The sequence below is a fragment of the Cydia pomonella genome, chromosome 20 (genome assembly GCF_033807575.1).
Source record: "Cydia pomonella isolate Wapato2018A chromosome 20, ilCydPomo1, whole genome shotgun sequence".
Lineage (NCBI taxonomy): Eukaryota > Metazoa > Arthropoda > Insecta > Lepidoptera > Tortricidae > Cydia > Cydia pomonella.
This window is the reverse complement of record NC_084722.1, coordinates 10,875,148-10,890,435: the sequence shown is the minus strand read 5'-3', so window position 1 is coordinate 10,890,435 and position 15,288 is coordinate 10,875,148. Positions and strand designations below refer to the sequence as shown.

The 15,288-nt window shown below is 42.2% G+C and overlaps 1 protein-coding gene across 1 annotated transcript in view; it reads left to right on the top strand.

The window, feature by feature from the left end:
- LOC133528819 (tetratricopeptide repeat protein 28) overlaps positions 1 to 15,065 on the top strand; it is a 115,262-nt gene extending 100,197 nt beyond the window's left edge. The window contains exons 10-39 of the mRNA XM_061866287.1: positions 215 to 290; positions 453 to 566; positions 760 to 979; positions 1,293 to 1,512; positions 1,758 to 2,130; positions 2,437 to 2,676; positions 2,917 to 3,122; positions 3,300 to 3,479; positions 3,864 to 4,008; positions 4,201 to 4,303; positions 4,568 to 4,704; positions 5,086 to 5,263; positions 5,442 to 5,565; positions 5,756 to 5,910; positions 6,429 to 6,527; positions 6,875 to 7,005; positions 7,525 to 7,640; positions 7,834 to 7,961; positions 8,342 to 8,533; positions 8,892 to 9,052; positions 9,380 to 9,487; positions 9,999 to 10,080; positions 10,274 to 10,371; positions 10,706 to 10,926; positions 11,547 to 11,711; positions 12,368 to 12,523; positions 12,694 to 12,797; positions 12,878 to 13,180; positions 13,277 to 13,402; positions 13,486 to 15,065. Of these exons, the coding sequence (XP_061722271.1) occupies positions 215 to 290; positions 453 to 566; positions 760 to 979; positions 1,293 to 1,512; positions 1,758 to 2,130; positions 2,437 to 2,676; positions 2,917 to 3,122; positions 3,300 to 3,479; positions 3,864 to 4,008; positions 4,201 to 4,303; positions 4,568 to 4,704; positions 5,086 to 5,263; positions 5,442 to 5,565; positions 5,756 to 5,910; positions 6,429 to 6,527; positions 6,875 to 7,005; positions 7,525 to 7,640; positions 7,834 to 7,961; positions 8,342 to 8,533; positions 8,892 to 9,052; positions 9,380 to 9,487; positions 9,999 to 10,080; positions 10,274 to 10,371; positions 10,706 to 10,926; positions 11,547 to 11,711; positions 12,368 to 12,523; positions 12,694 to 12,797; positions 12,878 to 13,180; positions 13,277 to 13,402; positions 13,486 to 14,675 (5,851 nt within the window). The 3' untranslated portion in view covers positions 14,676 to 15,065. The remainder of the gene's footprint in view (positions 1 to 214; positions 291 to 452; positions 567 to 759; positions 980 to 1,292; positions 1,513 to 1,757; positions 2,131 to 2,436; positions 2,677 to 2,916; positions 3,123 to 3,299; positions 3,480 to 3,863; positions 4,009 to 4,200; positions 4,304 to 4,567; positions 4,705 to 5,085; positions 5,264 to 5,441; positions 5,566 to 5,755; positions 5,911 to 6,428; positions 6,528 to 6,874; positions 7,006 to 7,524; positions 7,641 to 7,833; positions 7,962 to 8,341; positions 8,534 to 8,891; positions 9,053 to 9,379; positions 9,488 to 9,998; positions 10,081 to 10,273; positions 10,372 to 10,705; positions 10,927 to 11,546; positions 11,712 to 12,367; positions 12,524 to 12,693; positions 12,798 to 12,877; positions 13,181 to 13,276; positions 13,403 to 13,485) is intronic.
- The last annotated feature ends 223 nt before the right edge of the window (positions 15,066 to 15,288 follow it).

Here is a 15,288-nt window from a genome sequence, read left to right as displayed (position 1 = left end):
GGGGTTGCACTTACATGCGCGTTGCTGACGTTTATAAATCTGTAAACTTCTTTTTTAAAGAACACAATACGAGGAGCTCATTCGACAGCCATTATTATGTTTATGAACGAGCTTACTTGTATTTAGTACAGTGAAATAACCATGCAGTCATTGCAACTGTCGCTTTAGTAACTGTCGGTTCGTAATTAAGTAGAGGTACTAATCTACATTACAGATGTGGAGGAGATTACGCCCAAGCTAAGAAATGGCATGAAAGGCAGCTAGATGTTGCGCTTGCTGCTAGAGATAAGGTATGAATCGAATGTAATTATTAAATTTTACGCATTTCATTCCATGACTTTGTCCATAATAATAATTGCTGCTTGGTTTTACTTTGCCGGCTACCCAAATATTGTCTCGAAGATATCGCTTTTTATTGCTGTTTTACTTTTATGGTGCAATATTTTTTACAGGTTGGGGAAGGCCGAGCATGTTCGAACTTGGGCATTGTGTACCAGCTATTGGGTGAACATGACGCCGCACTAAAATTACACCAGGCACATTTGTCAATAGCCAGGCAGTTGCAGGTGAGAATATTTTGATATTATTTTCTTTGATATGTCATTTTATTATGATACTGGGCTTACCCTGGCCACCCCTGTCCTAGAAAAATTGGCGATCATGATGTGATGACAAAACGTGTTAAACACATAGCATTTAGGAACAAAATACCCTTTCTGTGCCTAAATCGTAAATTAACCTCAAACTTGTGATTCTCAGGATAAGGCAGGCATGGGCCGCGCCTACGGCAATATCGGGAACGCCTACTCAGCTGCTGGCTTCTACGAACAAGCCATCAAGTACCACAAGCAGGAGCTGACGATCTCCAAGGAAGTTCATGATAGGAGCTCCGAGGCGTCAACTCATGGGAACTTGGCTGTAGCGTACCAGGCTCTCGGGGCGCATGATATGGCTTTGTTTCATTACAGGGCGCATTTAGGTAAGGATAGTTTGAATATAAGCTAAATGGATTTTTGAGCTGAGGAAGCGGTGTGCGCCGCGCTAGGCCCAGAGTGTGAAAGTGTGGGGGGCAAGGCTGTAATTTCTCGGATTATAGGAATTCAACTACTCAGAAGTTTCAGAACTAGTTACGACGAAGAATGGCGGATGACGAGTAACCTACGTTCGCCAGGGCAAAGTATAGACGGTTGAAATGTTCATTCAGGGCCGTATTTTAATTGTGTATTGTTAAGAATTTGCTTTTGCACAATTTTTCATCATCAAAGGTTTCAAAAATTATCATTAATTTTCAGGTATCGCCCGCGAGCTAAAAGACGCAGCAGGCGAAGCGTGCGCGCTCCTCAACCTCGGCAACTGTCTGTCCTCCCGCGGGGAGTTCGCCCAAGCCGTCCCGTACTACGAGCAGCACTTGATGCTGTCGCAGGAGCTGGGGGATGTCACGGCGGAGGCAAAAGCTTGCCATTTTCTTGGCTATGCGCATTACTGTCTCGGAAATTATAGAGAGGCTGTTAGGTAAGTCATTTTTAGAAACCTTTGATGTATAAATGACGAATTAACATAATTCAATACATACAAAAAGCAGTGAAAAAACATGCCGATGGGTAAAATTTTGAAAATTGAAAAATTAGACCTGTTATTTTCCCTCCGCGTATTTATTACGCAAAATAAATTACCAGTGCATATAGTTGTGTATAACCGTTGCCTGCTCGTTTCGCTCTCTCTGTTTATACACCTACTTACTTATTATTTTCTTGCAGATATTACGACCAAGACCTCTCACTAGCCAAAGATCTTCAAGACAAAATGAACATGGGCAGAGCATACTGCAATCTCGGTCTAGCCCATCTCGCTCTAGGCAACTTAGAAACCGCGTTAGAATGCCAAAAGTATTTCCTTGCTATCGCGCATATGACCCAGCATTTGCAGGGAAAGTTCAGGGCATTGGGGAACATCGGGGATGTGTTGATTAAAATGGGGGATGTTGAAGAGGCTGTTAAGATGTATCAGAGACAGCTCGGGTTCGCGAGGCAGGCGAGGGATCGCTCTTTGGAGGCGGCGGCTTGTGGAGCTCTTGGGCTGGCTAGAAGGCTACAAAGAAGGCTTGATGCCGCGTTGGGACATCATACGCAGGTACAGCAAATGTTACTCTAGAACTTTACTTAACTTTTGCAGACAAAATTTATTTTAGATTCTGCTACTCTCGATGTATTGTGTAACTGTAACCCAAAGTTTCTTCATTACCTACGCATTCATTTTCTTTTGTCGCTGTGGTAATCATGACAATATCTTTCTTCTTCATCTGCTTTTCTTGTTCTCCTTTTGCTTTTTCTTTAGACATCATGTTGTACTTGACCACAGTCATTTGTTTTTTTTTCTCTTTGCTTTAAATTCATCGGTACATTGGTAGAATAATAATCATGTTTTGGTTTACTACAGGAATTAACTCTTCGCCAAGAAGCCGGCGACTCAGCAGGAGAAGCCAGAGCTCACTCCCACTTAGGAGCTGTCCACATGGCCCTAGGGCACTACTCGCACGCAGCAAGATGCTATAGGGAACAACTGGAGAGAGCTCAAGAGTTACAGGACTGTGCTCTGGAAGCACAAGCTTACGGCAACTTGGGTATTGCGAAGCTTAACATGGGACATTATGAGGATGCCATTGGATATTTAGAACAGGTAATATTCTTTAAGTAAATTATTCAATTTGGTTTTCCAATTCTCATAGTTGAGGTTAGCAATGATTCGTCACTTTTTGTTCTCCATTCAGCATGTTCAAGGAACCGTAATTTGTCACTTTTCAGTTCTTCGACAATGGTTTGATGATTCGAAAGTGACGAACCTTTGTATTCCGCATTTGTTTAATTAATTTAATTTGGTTTCTCGGAGACTTATTTTACACTTACATTTTTCTTACAGCAACTGGCTATCCTAGAACGAGTGAACACCCCAACCTGTCAATTAGATAAAGCCCGAGCGCTAGGCTCGCTCGGCGACTGCTACGACGCCCTTGGCGACCCGGACGAGGCGGCCAAGTATCACGAGCAGCACTTGACTGCTGCCTTAAAGTTGGACAACTCGCGGGAGCAGGAAAGGGCGTATAGAGGCTTGGGGCTTAGTCACAAGTAAGTAATCATTTTACATAATGTTTTGTTTCTTTGGGAATTATAACATTTAATTCCAGAAATACAATTTAAATAATTGAAAAAAAAAACAATAATAATTTTAGGTACAGACTAACATTTTAAAAGAGAATTGTAAAACTGACTATTTATTAATCCTTGTTTTCATGAACATTTCAGATCGGTTGGTAATCTCCAGCAAGCCCTAGTCTGTCTGGAAAAGCGCCTGGTGGTATCCCACGAGCTGGGAATGCCTGAGGCCAAGGCACAGGCGTACGGCGAGTTAGGCGCGTTGCACATCGCGCTCAACAATCTGGAGCAGGCCGTTTCGTGCTTGGAGCACCAGAAGAACATTGCCAAGTAAGCTTAAATTACAGTCTTTGGGTGTGCTTGCTTATTAAATTATCTATGTAAAAAAAATAGTCATTGGATTTCAAGGGTAAGTTGCGAAGTCGTTGGACTAGTGCAATCTGCAACATATTTGGTGTGCGTTTTCCTGACCTGAAGCATAACCAAGTTGCAAAATGTTAGGCTGGCTGTCTCAGAATACTTACTCACTAATGTTCACTCTTAATTCACTCTTTGGTGATAGATTATGCCTTATATTGTTTAAGCATTCGTCTTTGATTGACGAATTTTGCCATACAATCCTACACTGTAAGACCGCATTCGACGTCCATGGGAGACCACGACCTCACATATGTATTAGAATGGTATGTTACATTGATATTTTTATCGTTACAGGGAGCTAAATAACCAAATAATGGAAGCCGAAGCGTGCCACTCACTGGGCGTGGCTCAGCACGCACTAGGCGACCACGCCGCAGCCGTTCGCCACCACCGAGCTGAGCTGGAACTGGCTCACAGACTAGGGCTCACGCATCTGCAGGTAAAATACCTTTCTATTAAAAGTGGGCACCCTGATAAACTCTCTCGACACTTGGGAAACCATTGTTACCGACAGATTTTGTTTCGTCGATTGCTACTCGCTTCCTTGTAGCCGGTCGGAAAGCTACTTCAAGGCTTCTAGTCCAAGTGATAGAGCTGATTTGTTACTGTAATAAGTACCGTTTGTTGTCAGGCTCGCGCGTGTGGTGGACTGGGTGCGGCGCATGCTTCGATGGGTGCTCAAGCGGAGGCCGCTCGTTGGCATGAGTCCAGACTACGGCATGCCACTGCTGCAGGTTATTACCATACTCACCATTTTTATTCAAATGATATTTTTGACGGGGTGCTGCTGTGCTGTATCAGGTCGTAAGGACAAGCCAAATCATCTTTTTCTATTTATTGACTTGTTGTCGATATCCTCCTTTAGCCGAATTTTCTGGAATACAAAAATCGGTGCCAGTCACGACCTTGTTAGAATTTAATCGTTACTGCTCTTACTCATCGTAAACCTACAAACTACGAAAAATGGGTTAGTAATCGTAACAGTTTCTGTTTTACAGGAGACACGCGAGGCCGAGCTCAAGCGCTTGCAGATTTGGGACGGGCTCACCTCGCCATGGGCGCGTGCGGCAGTGCCGTCTCTTATTTGAGGCAAGCGCTCGCAGCTACTGAAGGCCTAGCTGATGTTGATGAAGAGGTACAAATACGAATTTGTTGTACGATATGTTAGTATGTGTATCTGAAATAACTCTAAATTTAAACAACCGACATAAAATATCGAGCGCCCCCTGTTAAACTAAAATCACGATACCTATCTTAGAATTATCACAACCTTTACACGCAATAACCACAACGAACAATCTGTTTTAAAGGAAATTGGAAACACTGTATGGGACACAAAAAAAAACCTACTACCTACATTACATTACCTATAGGATACAGTCAACCCTGTGTAACAGTAAAACGGTATGTGACTATTTGTTGACCGGGTTGACAAATAGTCACATACCCTTTGTAACAAAACATTTTTTTCTGGTGAATTCAGGCCTACTTTAAAATATGTTGGTTGTATTTTCAGGCTCGAGTCCGCCACAGACTCGGCTTCGCCCTTTGGGCTTCAGGCGAGTTGGAAGAAGCTAAAGAACAGCTGCACGCTGCACTCAGGGTCCTGGAGTCGGGCAGCGAAAAGCACAGAAACAAGAAGATCACGGCGCTCTACACTTCCACGCAACACGCTTTGCAGCGGGTGCTTGTGGGTTAGTTGCCTTTATTTATTTATCAACGAAAATAGCTTTAAGTTTACGGTGTGAGTTTGGAATTCGCGACGTACCTATGTAGTACGTCTACGAAGACCACAGATTGTTTAATTATTTGTAACATTATTTCTATGCGTTTTTTCTCCGGCGTATGCTGACAACTTTACTTTGTCGTTAGAATTGGGACGCCATTCGGAGGCTCTAGTGGTAGCGGAACGCGGCCGCTGCCGTGCGTTGGACACTGTTGGAGAGAAGCAGAGCTCCTTGAACATTACCAACTTGGATCTGCATGCTGTGCAAAGGTAAAAATCTTTATTTTCTGAATTTCTCATTTACAACTTGCTCGCTGATAGTGTTCTGTTAAATATATTGTTGTTAACTAATCGGTCCTCTCGTCGATGAGTTATTTTTGCCATAGGTTAAGTTAAGTTTGCCATCATGTCTAGGACACCGATGACAGATTAATCCATTAAAGTTTCTCTTATGTTTCAGAAGCCTCGCAGAAGAGGCAATCAAAAGCCCGGAGCCGTGGTGTCCGGCCAACATTGATCAAGTCCTGGAGGTGGTGAACAAGCAAAAGGCCCCCGTCTTGTACTACAGTCTGGCCGCCGGCCGGCTTTACGCGTGGCTACTTCAGCCTCACAAGGGTATGTTACCATATAGTATGTAAACTTAAGGCAAACATTGAAACCCGGAGCCGTGGTGTCCGGCAAACATCCACCAGGTCCTGGAGATGGTGAACAAACAAAAGGCCCCTGTCTTGTTAGCACAAAGCCGGCCGGCTATACGCGTAGCTAATTCAGCCGCATAAAGATATGTTATATTGAAATCCGTTTAACATCAGAAACCGCGGCAAGTGGAGCAAAAAAAAGAACACACACACTTTAGAAAAAACGGAGAAAATCTTTATGTACCCTTAATAAGTATTTGTAAAGTTTGGTCTTATTGTCCGTTATTCAGTATCTATTTTAGTCTGTTCTGGCGAAAGGGGGTTGATTTAGGATTTTCAAGTTTGAACTTCTTACTTAAATTGTTTCTGTTGACGAAAGAATATTTTTCAGAAAAAACATACTCGAATTGGGAACCTCTTTGTTCTTTTGAATTACTACTTTTAAAAAGTTGCAAATATGAATTATTCTTAAATGTCTCATTTCCTTGATTTTAGGTATTCTAAGATTCCACCAAATTTCGCTGATTGAAGAAACCGAAGAAAGCGATAATAGTTTGCCTGACATCAGTCCTGATGATTTACATATGAATACTGGTAAGTTATTTCGAGTAAAATATCAAATATAAAATAAATAAAATTATTCCCTTTCCCCAACAAGATCCGCCGCACCCTGGTAAAATACACAAGTAACAGTTGACTTCAGGACGCACACGAGTACAGTCGGTGCCTTGACACAAGTATCCACTTTTGTTTTCTACATTGCATCCGATGTCTTTGTGAAGATTCTTGGGCAGCTGTTTTGCCAGCAGTATCCATTTTTGACTGAAATTATAATAACGCCATTTCATTCCTGATCCAAGAGTGCTAAACATTGAAAACTTTTCGTTATCTTATGGATACTTATTAGTTTTTATATTTTTACTAACATTTTTGTGGTATAGGTGGTGTCGGAAAACTTGAACGATGTATAATGGAATGGTCGGCTTGGCTGAAGACATCCGCTGAGCGTAGGACCGACAACGACGACCAATGGGAGCCCGAGGAGCTGCCTGCTGGAGGACTCGCCAGAATGGTAGATTTATGCTTGCGTGAAAATGTTCTATTGTTCTCCCAGGGCACCCTAGTAGCAATAGTACAAGGGACTTGTTCAATGCTGTGAATGTACAGGATACCTAGAGTTACGGCAACCAAATGTATTTTATAATATAATATAATAATAATAATAAATTCTTTATTTCAAGTTTAAAAACTCATACAATACAATTAAATAAATAAAACAATAACATAAAATAAAACATAACATTTATGCCCTATGGTAGATTCAATATGGAATAATGTCCCAAATTCTTTTAGTCCCAGTTGCCAGAATCATATTTTGTGCCTAGAGAGGAATTGTCGCTCACTGTTCATGTTCATAGTAGAAATAACAACTTATAATATATGCCTCAAAAATTGTTCTCTGGTTTGGTAGTCGCAAAAAGTAAAAATCTATTTTTTTTCAGGTTCTACAATATTTTAAAAGATTCCACTTTTGTTTTTAAATTTTACAAGGCGCCCACGGAACTACTATTAATCATTAAAATACTTCCAGGTTGCTCGTAATCATCTGCTGAACTCATCGAATTATTCACTGAGCTCGCTCTTCAGTGTGGGGTCGGTCGGCGGATCCGTCGCTGGATCGGTTGCTAGTCTACAAGGATCTACTAGGTTTGTATAATTTCTTTTGTGTTCCTTTCTACTTCTGCGTAATATTGGATCATTTATTTCACTTACTTTTACGTTAAATAAGCCATTGTACATGCCGCAGGTTTTCCAAAGTAACCTCGGTGTTATCTATGATTTGTCAGCTTTATGTACCTAGCCTAGAAGTATTTACAATTATGATTTTTTATTTATTTAGGTCCAGTGTCCACGGGTCCCGCAAGAAGCAGCCATCGTGGCAAGGACCAGCTTGTCTGAGCACCCTATACCAGATGCTTCTAGCTCCCTTCGAAGATCTCCTGCCAGCATCTTGCAATAACAACCACGGTATATTTCAGCGTCATTATGGTGACATGACCAAAAAATCTACTTAGAGCTAAAGCTAATATTACATCTCACAATAAATAGGATAAACACTGGCAAATTTGAATTGCAATATTACAAATAAGAATTGTAAGAATAACCTCTTGTGTGCTGGAACGTGGATCCGTACCATGTTCGGTGAATTCTAACTAATTTAAATTAGAGTTTAATGACGACTAACGCGGATCCACTTTCCACCACATAGGATATTAAGACGAGTTCATTTACTACTGAAGAATGGGAGCCATAACGTTAACCCACTATGTACTCGTAACATGGTCCACTAGTAAACGATCGAACGAATTTTTTTTTGAATTTTGAATTTTTACTTATTTATGTCGTAGCATCCCACGGTCGGCGGGGCTGCGGCGGGCGGCGGGAGCTGGTGCTGGTGGTGGAGGGCGCGCTGTACGCGTGCCCGTGGGGCGCGCTGCGCGGCGCCGACGAGCCGCTGTGCGAGCGCTACGCGCTGCTCGCCGCGCCCGCGCTGCGCCCGCTGCGCCACCACCGGCCCCGGGCGAGGCCCCACGAGCGAGGTAATTACTCATTTGGCTATTCATAAACACCATAAAAGCCTCAATTAGCTATTAATCTTTTGTCTATTTACTCGTATCATTTCTAAACCTATTATGTTTTAGAAATAATTGTATATAGGTACATTATAAAACATAAATTAACTAATTTAGATTTGTAAAGTTATATGAATAAGGGAGCATTGTTTACACCTTCAGTGCCAGCATAATCGTCGGTCATCTCATATTTGTAAACGGCAAACGCAATCGGACTATAAGTGAAAAAGTTTTTTCTAACTTTGTGCACGAATACGCGTTGAAATCTTTGCAATCTTTAAGATTATGTTATTGCTTCTTAACCTAACCGTTATTATTTTTTTAGGTGCATCAGCTTCAACCTCCAACGCAGAAGCGGGCATGCGATGCCTGGTAGTAGGCGGACCGCGCGTGGGCGGAGGGCGCTGGGCGGGCGTACACGCGCAACTGAAGGAGGCTGAATTGGTTGCCGATATGCTGAGGGTCTCAGCTCTCACCGACTATCAGGTATATCGGTAATTTTGCAATCACTTTTCACTATCCGGTCTACCTATAGTCATCATGAAGTTCAGTAGAAAAATATAATAATCGTGCGCGTTAGAAGATCTGCTTTGAAGTCTTAATTAGAATAAGTAGCTTACAATTGATTACAGTTGACCTTTAACGCCAATAAGCAGGAAGCTCCCCCTACAATTCACCCATTCTCCTTGTGGCCCTAACTGAAATGAATAATTATGGCATTGACGCGTGTACTCCTGTGCTGCTCAATACAGTACACACGCGTTCCCTGTGGTCAGTTATATCTTATGTTTTTGATATTTATTTCTTTAACAGGCGTCAAAAGAAGCGGTACTGGCGCAACTGCCCCAAGCCGAGTGCGTTCATTTCGCCACTCACATCTGTTGGAAGACACCTGCTATTGTGCTGAGTCCTGGTGAAGTGGTGAGCAATTTTATTAATTTTGCTCACTAAATCTGCATTTTATACAGTTTTTTTTTTTGTTTTGGTAGTGAATGAGAAAGATCTGGTAAAAAAAACTCAATCTTTTATTCAGTCAATAGGCCACAAAGCCACTTTTACACGTCCAGTTGCAATTTACATACAACCAATAAAAATAAATAACCAACAATTACAAAGTACAATTGCAAATATTAATTCAATAAAATAACATAATCACTTAGAGATGTATAATGTCTCTATTCTATATGTCGAATTATACAAAATAGGTACTATAGTGTGCCAGGACTGCCAGGAAGGCAGCCAACAAAGAAGAATGGCGGCGTGTTATGAAACTCGTCACCATCCGGTGATGACCACGACCACGCTATCAAGAGTGAAACGACTAAGAAAAAGAATAGTTAAGAAAACACCAACAAATAAATACTAACTAACTGCTGATGACAAGAAAACATAAAGTATTAGAGTTTAATAAGTTACAATTTTCTTTCCCTAGGTTGATTCTCAATCCAAACGTCTGTTGAACACGAGTGTCGGCAGCGGTGCAGCTGACACGTCGACTGAAAACGAAGAAGAAAGTAAGTAAAGAAAATCACATAGTTTATAGTGAATATAATAAAAAAATAAAATGCTTAGATATTTTTGAAATATTGCTGGGAAAGTGAGTTCGAGTGGCTCTTAATTTAGATTAGATAAATTTCGGTTTTTTATAAGCACCTATTTCCACGGTATATACAAAACACATTATGAAATATAACGATTTAATAACAGATGCTGAAATGACACCGAGCAACGAGGAATTGCCACCTGCCTCCGAGTTCATGCTTACAGCTTCAGAGATAATGAGCATGAAGATCACTGCCAGACTGGTAAGAACTTAATTATCTACTTAAAATAATATATTTATCAAAATGTGGTTCTAAGCCTTTACTTTTTAAATCCGTATTTAGCTAGTATGGACGAGATCCGTCAGTGATGGATAATTCAATAAAATTTTATCCGCCTCGAGCAACATGCGGCTAAAATGCAAGCAGTATTTCCTTTATTTTAATAATTGTTGTTTCAAAAGCTAAGGTATATGTTAAGATTGCACACCCAAAACATCTCTGTATGTGTACAGATCGTACTTTACTTGGGTATAGATTTTATAATTGAATGTTGATGTATATTCCATTTTTCAATTCTACACACTTTTTTTATCAGGTGGTGATATCCTGCGCACCATCCAGCGCAGCTCTCCTCGGCACAGAGAACGAAGACGTCACACTGGCAGGCGAGGGCGTGTCAGCGCTATGCCGCTCACTCCTAGCGGCCGGGGCGCAGGCTATCTTGCTCACACTGTGGCCAGCTCCGCAGGACACCGCCACTAAGATCCTGTATCGCGCGTTGTATTCGGCGCTGCTGCAGGGAAGCAGGGTTGCTAAGTAAGTTGTTCATGTCTGAAGGTAACTCAATACTCTCGGTGCCGCTCACTCCTAGCGGCTGAGGCGCAGGCTATCCTGCTCACACTGTGGCCGGCTCCGTAGGACACCGCCACTAAGATCCTGTATCGCGCGTTGTATTCGGCGCTGCTGCAGCGAAGCAGAGTTGCCAAGCAAGTTGTTCATGTCTTTAAGAACTGAAAGTTGGATAGGATAGGAGATATTTTAGAGCAGCATTTTACACAACACATAAATATAATTTTACGTTTCTTTCGGTAAGAGATTATGTTCGACCGCTTTAAAATTTAATTCCAATGCACCTGCTTCATGTGTATCAGTTAACACTGTTCAATGTAGTTACATTTCTAAAACTCTGCACCGAAAGTATTCCTCCAACTTAAAAACACCATGATTACTATTATGTCTAAACAATGTGCATTACAAGGCAAACATGTCCACCCTATAACATATTTCTTACGTAGACGTTCTAAAACCATGAAATGGCAATGAGACTTGAATTGTAAATATTTTTAATGTACCTAGTCCGTTAAAGGGGACTTATTATTGTATGTGATGACATGTAATGAGATGACTCTTTACTAATTGACGCTTCTTGTTCCCAGAGCCCTCGGCGACGCCATGCAAACAGTCCGCCACACAAAGCTGTTCGCACACCCCGCGCACTGGGCCGGGCAGGTGCTGCTCGGAGCCAACATCCGCCTTAGTAACAAAGTGGCGCTGATGGGGCAGGCGCTGTGCGAACTATTGGCCTCGCCTGACAAGTGTCGGTAAGTTGTAGCTGCTTCTATGTAGCCATATCTTCTTAGTGCCTTTCTTAGTTCAACGACGCTTTCACCATAACCCAATCAACAGCGCACATGAGGCATGGTTTTAGTTGAAAGTGTAGCATGACCAAAAGCTCACTGCTCCCGCTTTTTAATATTAAAATTTCATTTTCCATAATAACTAGGTTACTGAACACTGTCTTACCGTGGACCTGTCCTTTTTTTTTCTTTTTTTATTATATATCATATCAAACAACCAGACAAACCAGCAGACGGATTACCTGATGGTAAGCGATTACCGACCCCATGGACATCCACAACGACGACGGCCTTTAAGATGGGAGTACGGTCTTTTCTTGAAGGATTGAAAGTCGTATTGGTCGTGTCCTGCATTTGTTTTCTCACTATATTTGTATATAATAACCAAAAATAACGATTCATATGCATTCCGCAGCAGAAGTAGCTAAGCAAGTGAGTTAGTCAATATGATCTTACTCCCTTCAACAATAAAGCTGCACAAATAATTTTGAACAACTCGCCCGCATAGTTTAGCTAATTCCGTTGCTGACTGAATTTCAGTGGTAATTTATCACTTTTTATTTGTGGCTTAAATTTATTGAAAATAATATGTATAGTTTAATGTCGGAATTTATGTACAGGGACGCTTTACGAGTCTGCCTTCACTTGGTAGAGAAGTCTCTACAGAGAATAGTGAGAGGCCAAAAGAACGCAATGTACACAACACAGAAGAGCATAGAGAACAAAGCTGGGACGGCCGCTGGTTGGAGAGAGCTGTTGATGAGCGTCGGGTTCAGGTATACTTACTTACTCTTTGACAAACCTTACTAACATTTAAGTAGATCTAAAGAATCATTATTGACTTCCAATTGCTGATATCCAAACCTGCCACTGAATCACTGGATTCATGCTTTTACGAGATGTTTGCTTTTGACAAATTAGACTGCAATATCTTTTCTTTCATTAGGTTTGAGCCAGCAGCCAATGGAATACCTTCCAGTGTGTTCTTCCCTCAAAGTGATCCGGAAGAAAGACTTACACAGTGTTCCGCTAGTCTTCAGGCATTATTAGGTTTGTTAAATGAGCAGTTCGAAATGGAAAAAAAAATGTTCTTAAACGTACTATTCGTATTAACTATAATTTATTTTCAGGGCTATCTCCAACAACCTTACAAGCACTATCAAAACTAATTTCAAACGGAGACGTTGCCGATGACATAATCGGCGTTATACGTTCCGTGATTTCCCAGTTTTCGGTGAAGAGTTCCGACACTGACACGATCGAAGTGGCTGTGAACGTCAGACTATGGCGAGTGAACGGATGCCATGAACTACTGGCGTCTTTGGGCTTCGATCTTGCAGAAGTAGGGCAGGATGAGGTCACTCTGCGAACTGGGAAGGCGGCGAACAGAAGACATATACAGTTCGTGCTTCAAGCGCTACTTGCTCTATTCGGTAAGTACATAGACCATTGCACTAGGCTAATAGTAAACAAATAAATCTGTCATATCACCGATAAAATTAACCCAACGAAAACATTCACTTCAACAGATACGCAAGAAGCGCCAAGAAGTCTCAGTCTGGAGTCCAGTTCGAGTGTGGAATCATTAGCGTCTATCGACGATGGAGACTTAGAACCGCACTCTGATGGAGAACCTCCACCAAGGCAACATCGCCGTAAGTTTTCTATGCAATTAAATATCGGTAAGTATTTTCAAGTTATATTCTGAAACATTTTTAATATAAATTTTACCTTGCAGAGGAAAGCGCATCATCAGTGCCACCACCCCCATTGCCTCTCGGATCCTGTGGTGGGGCCTTCACAATGTACGTACGCGGCACATCATCGTCAACTGATGTGGGACGCGGCGAGCCTGATGGCAGAACTGCCCCGCCGCCAGCACCACCACCACCCAGATACAGGGGCGAGAGTGATGCGGCATTCACACCATCACCGCCAGCTGCACCTCAACCTGCCCCTTCAGCACCTCAACGGGATGTCTCTCTAGCGCTCGCACATCAAACCAAAATCAGAACTCTCTACACTAGAAGACCGCCTTCAACTGACGACTCCGACTGGGAAAGCTCCGGCCACGACACCGTTCTAAGGAGACGGCCTGATCACTCCCATGCGAGATACCTTGATGCTTTCTACGATTTAGCTGCAGCACAACCTAGGAGAACTTCTGAAGAAGATAAGACTGAACAAGTGAGGGAAATGAGTCAACCTTCTTCTTCTAAGCGAGTGCCGCGACCTAAAATGGGCACAAGTAGTCGAGACTCCATGGCCCAGGTACGACATATGAGTGGCGAAATGACTCCTACAATATCTGAGGTATATCACGAAAGGAATATTGGCCTAGGCCTTGCACCTCCACTAGCCGAGCTCCTGCTAGCCGAGGATTCAAAAACGGAGATGAGAGCGGCCAGCTCCAGTGAGAATCTACTTCTGCAAAACTTAGAAAAGCTTGGCCTTCTGGGTGACACGAGCGAAAACGAGGAGCGATGGTGCAACAACAACTCTTCAAGGCCGTGGTTATCGACGCTGCCTTTAGAAACAGACGTCCAGGGATCGGATCTAACTACTGCTGAAATAATTGAACGTCAGAACAAATTCAAGAAAGAGGTTGAACCGAAGAGGAAGGAAGAGAACGCATATGAGTTAAAGCCGAAAGAGGAGGCAGCGGGACCGAGCGTGATGGAAAAGAGGTCCGTGTCTCCCTTCTCAGAGATGTCTCGGAGAGACGAAGGGGATGGCAGAAGTATAGCGGATTCCCATTCTTCGTATAAGGCGATGGTGATGAGTCCCCGCGCGCCGTACTTGCCGGAGGAGGGCGAGGGGGGCGCGCCCGCGCCGGCGGAGGGCGGCAAGACGCACCCGCGCCCGCGCCGCCCGCCTGTGCCCAGAACGAGACCCGCGTATACGACCCTTGATTTCCCACCGAAATAACTAAATGTGAGTGAAGTGTTTCGATTTTTTGTAAATAACTTGTATAAATAGGTGTAAGAATTTAGTTATTGCAAATATTTTAATTTAGTTAAGATCCTGTAAAATACTTTGAATGCTCAAGCAATTTTTATATGTTTATGGTTAATTTGTAAGTCAGCACTTTATTTGTATAATTAGTTATATTTTTATATAGTTCCAAACTACATATATAAAATAGTTATTTTACATTTTAACTACCACAAGTATCGTATCGTCTAGCGTTAGTATTTATTTCAAGTCTTCTACTTATTTCTGGTATTGATGTTATAGGTAATTAATTATGCTAATAATCTGAAACAAACCTTGCCATTGTATATAGTTAACATAAAAAGTTATGTGTCACAATTGATCATAAACATTGAATTGAAATCATTTTTGTTTAAATTAGTGCCTACCCAAAACCACCGAGAAATTATCATCATCATTTCACGTACACGAAGCCGAAGTCGCGGGCAGAAGCTAGGACTTTAGAATTAATATGCATGTACAGAGATCTGAGGGCCTACCGCGAACCCCATTGTGTTGCCTCACTGTCAAACTTACGTACAAATTAACAAGTGCGACCGAGAGGCAA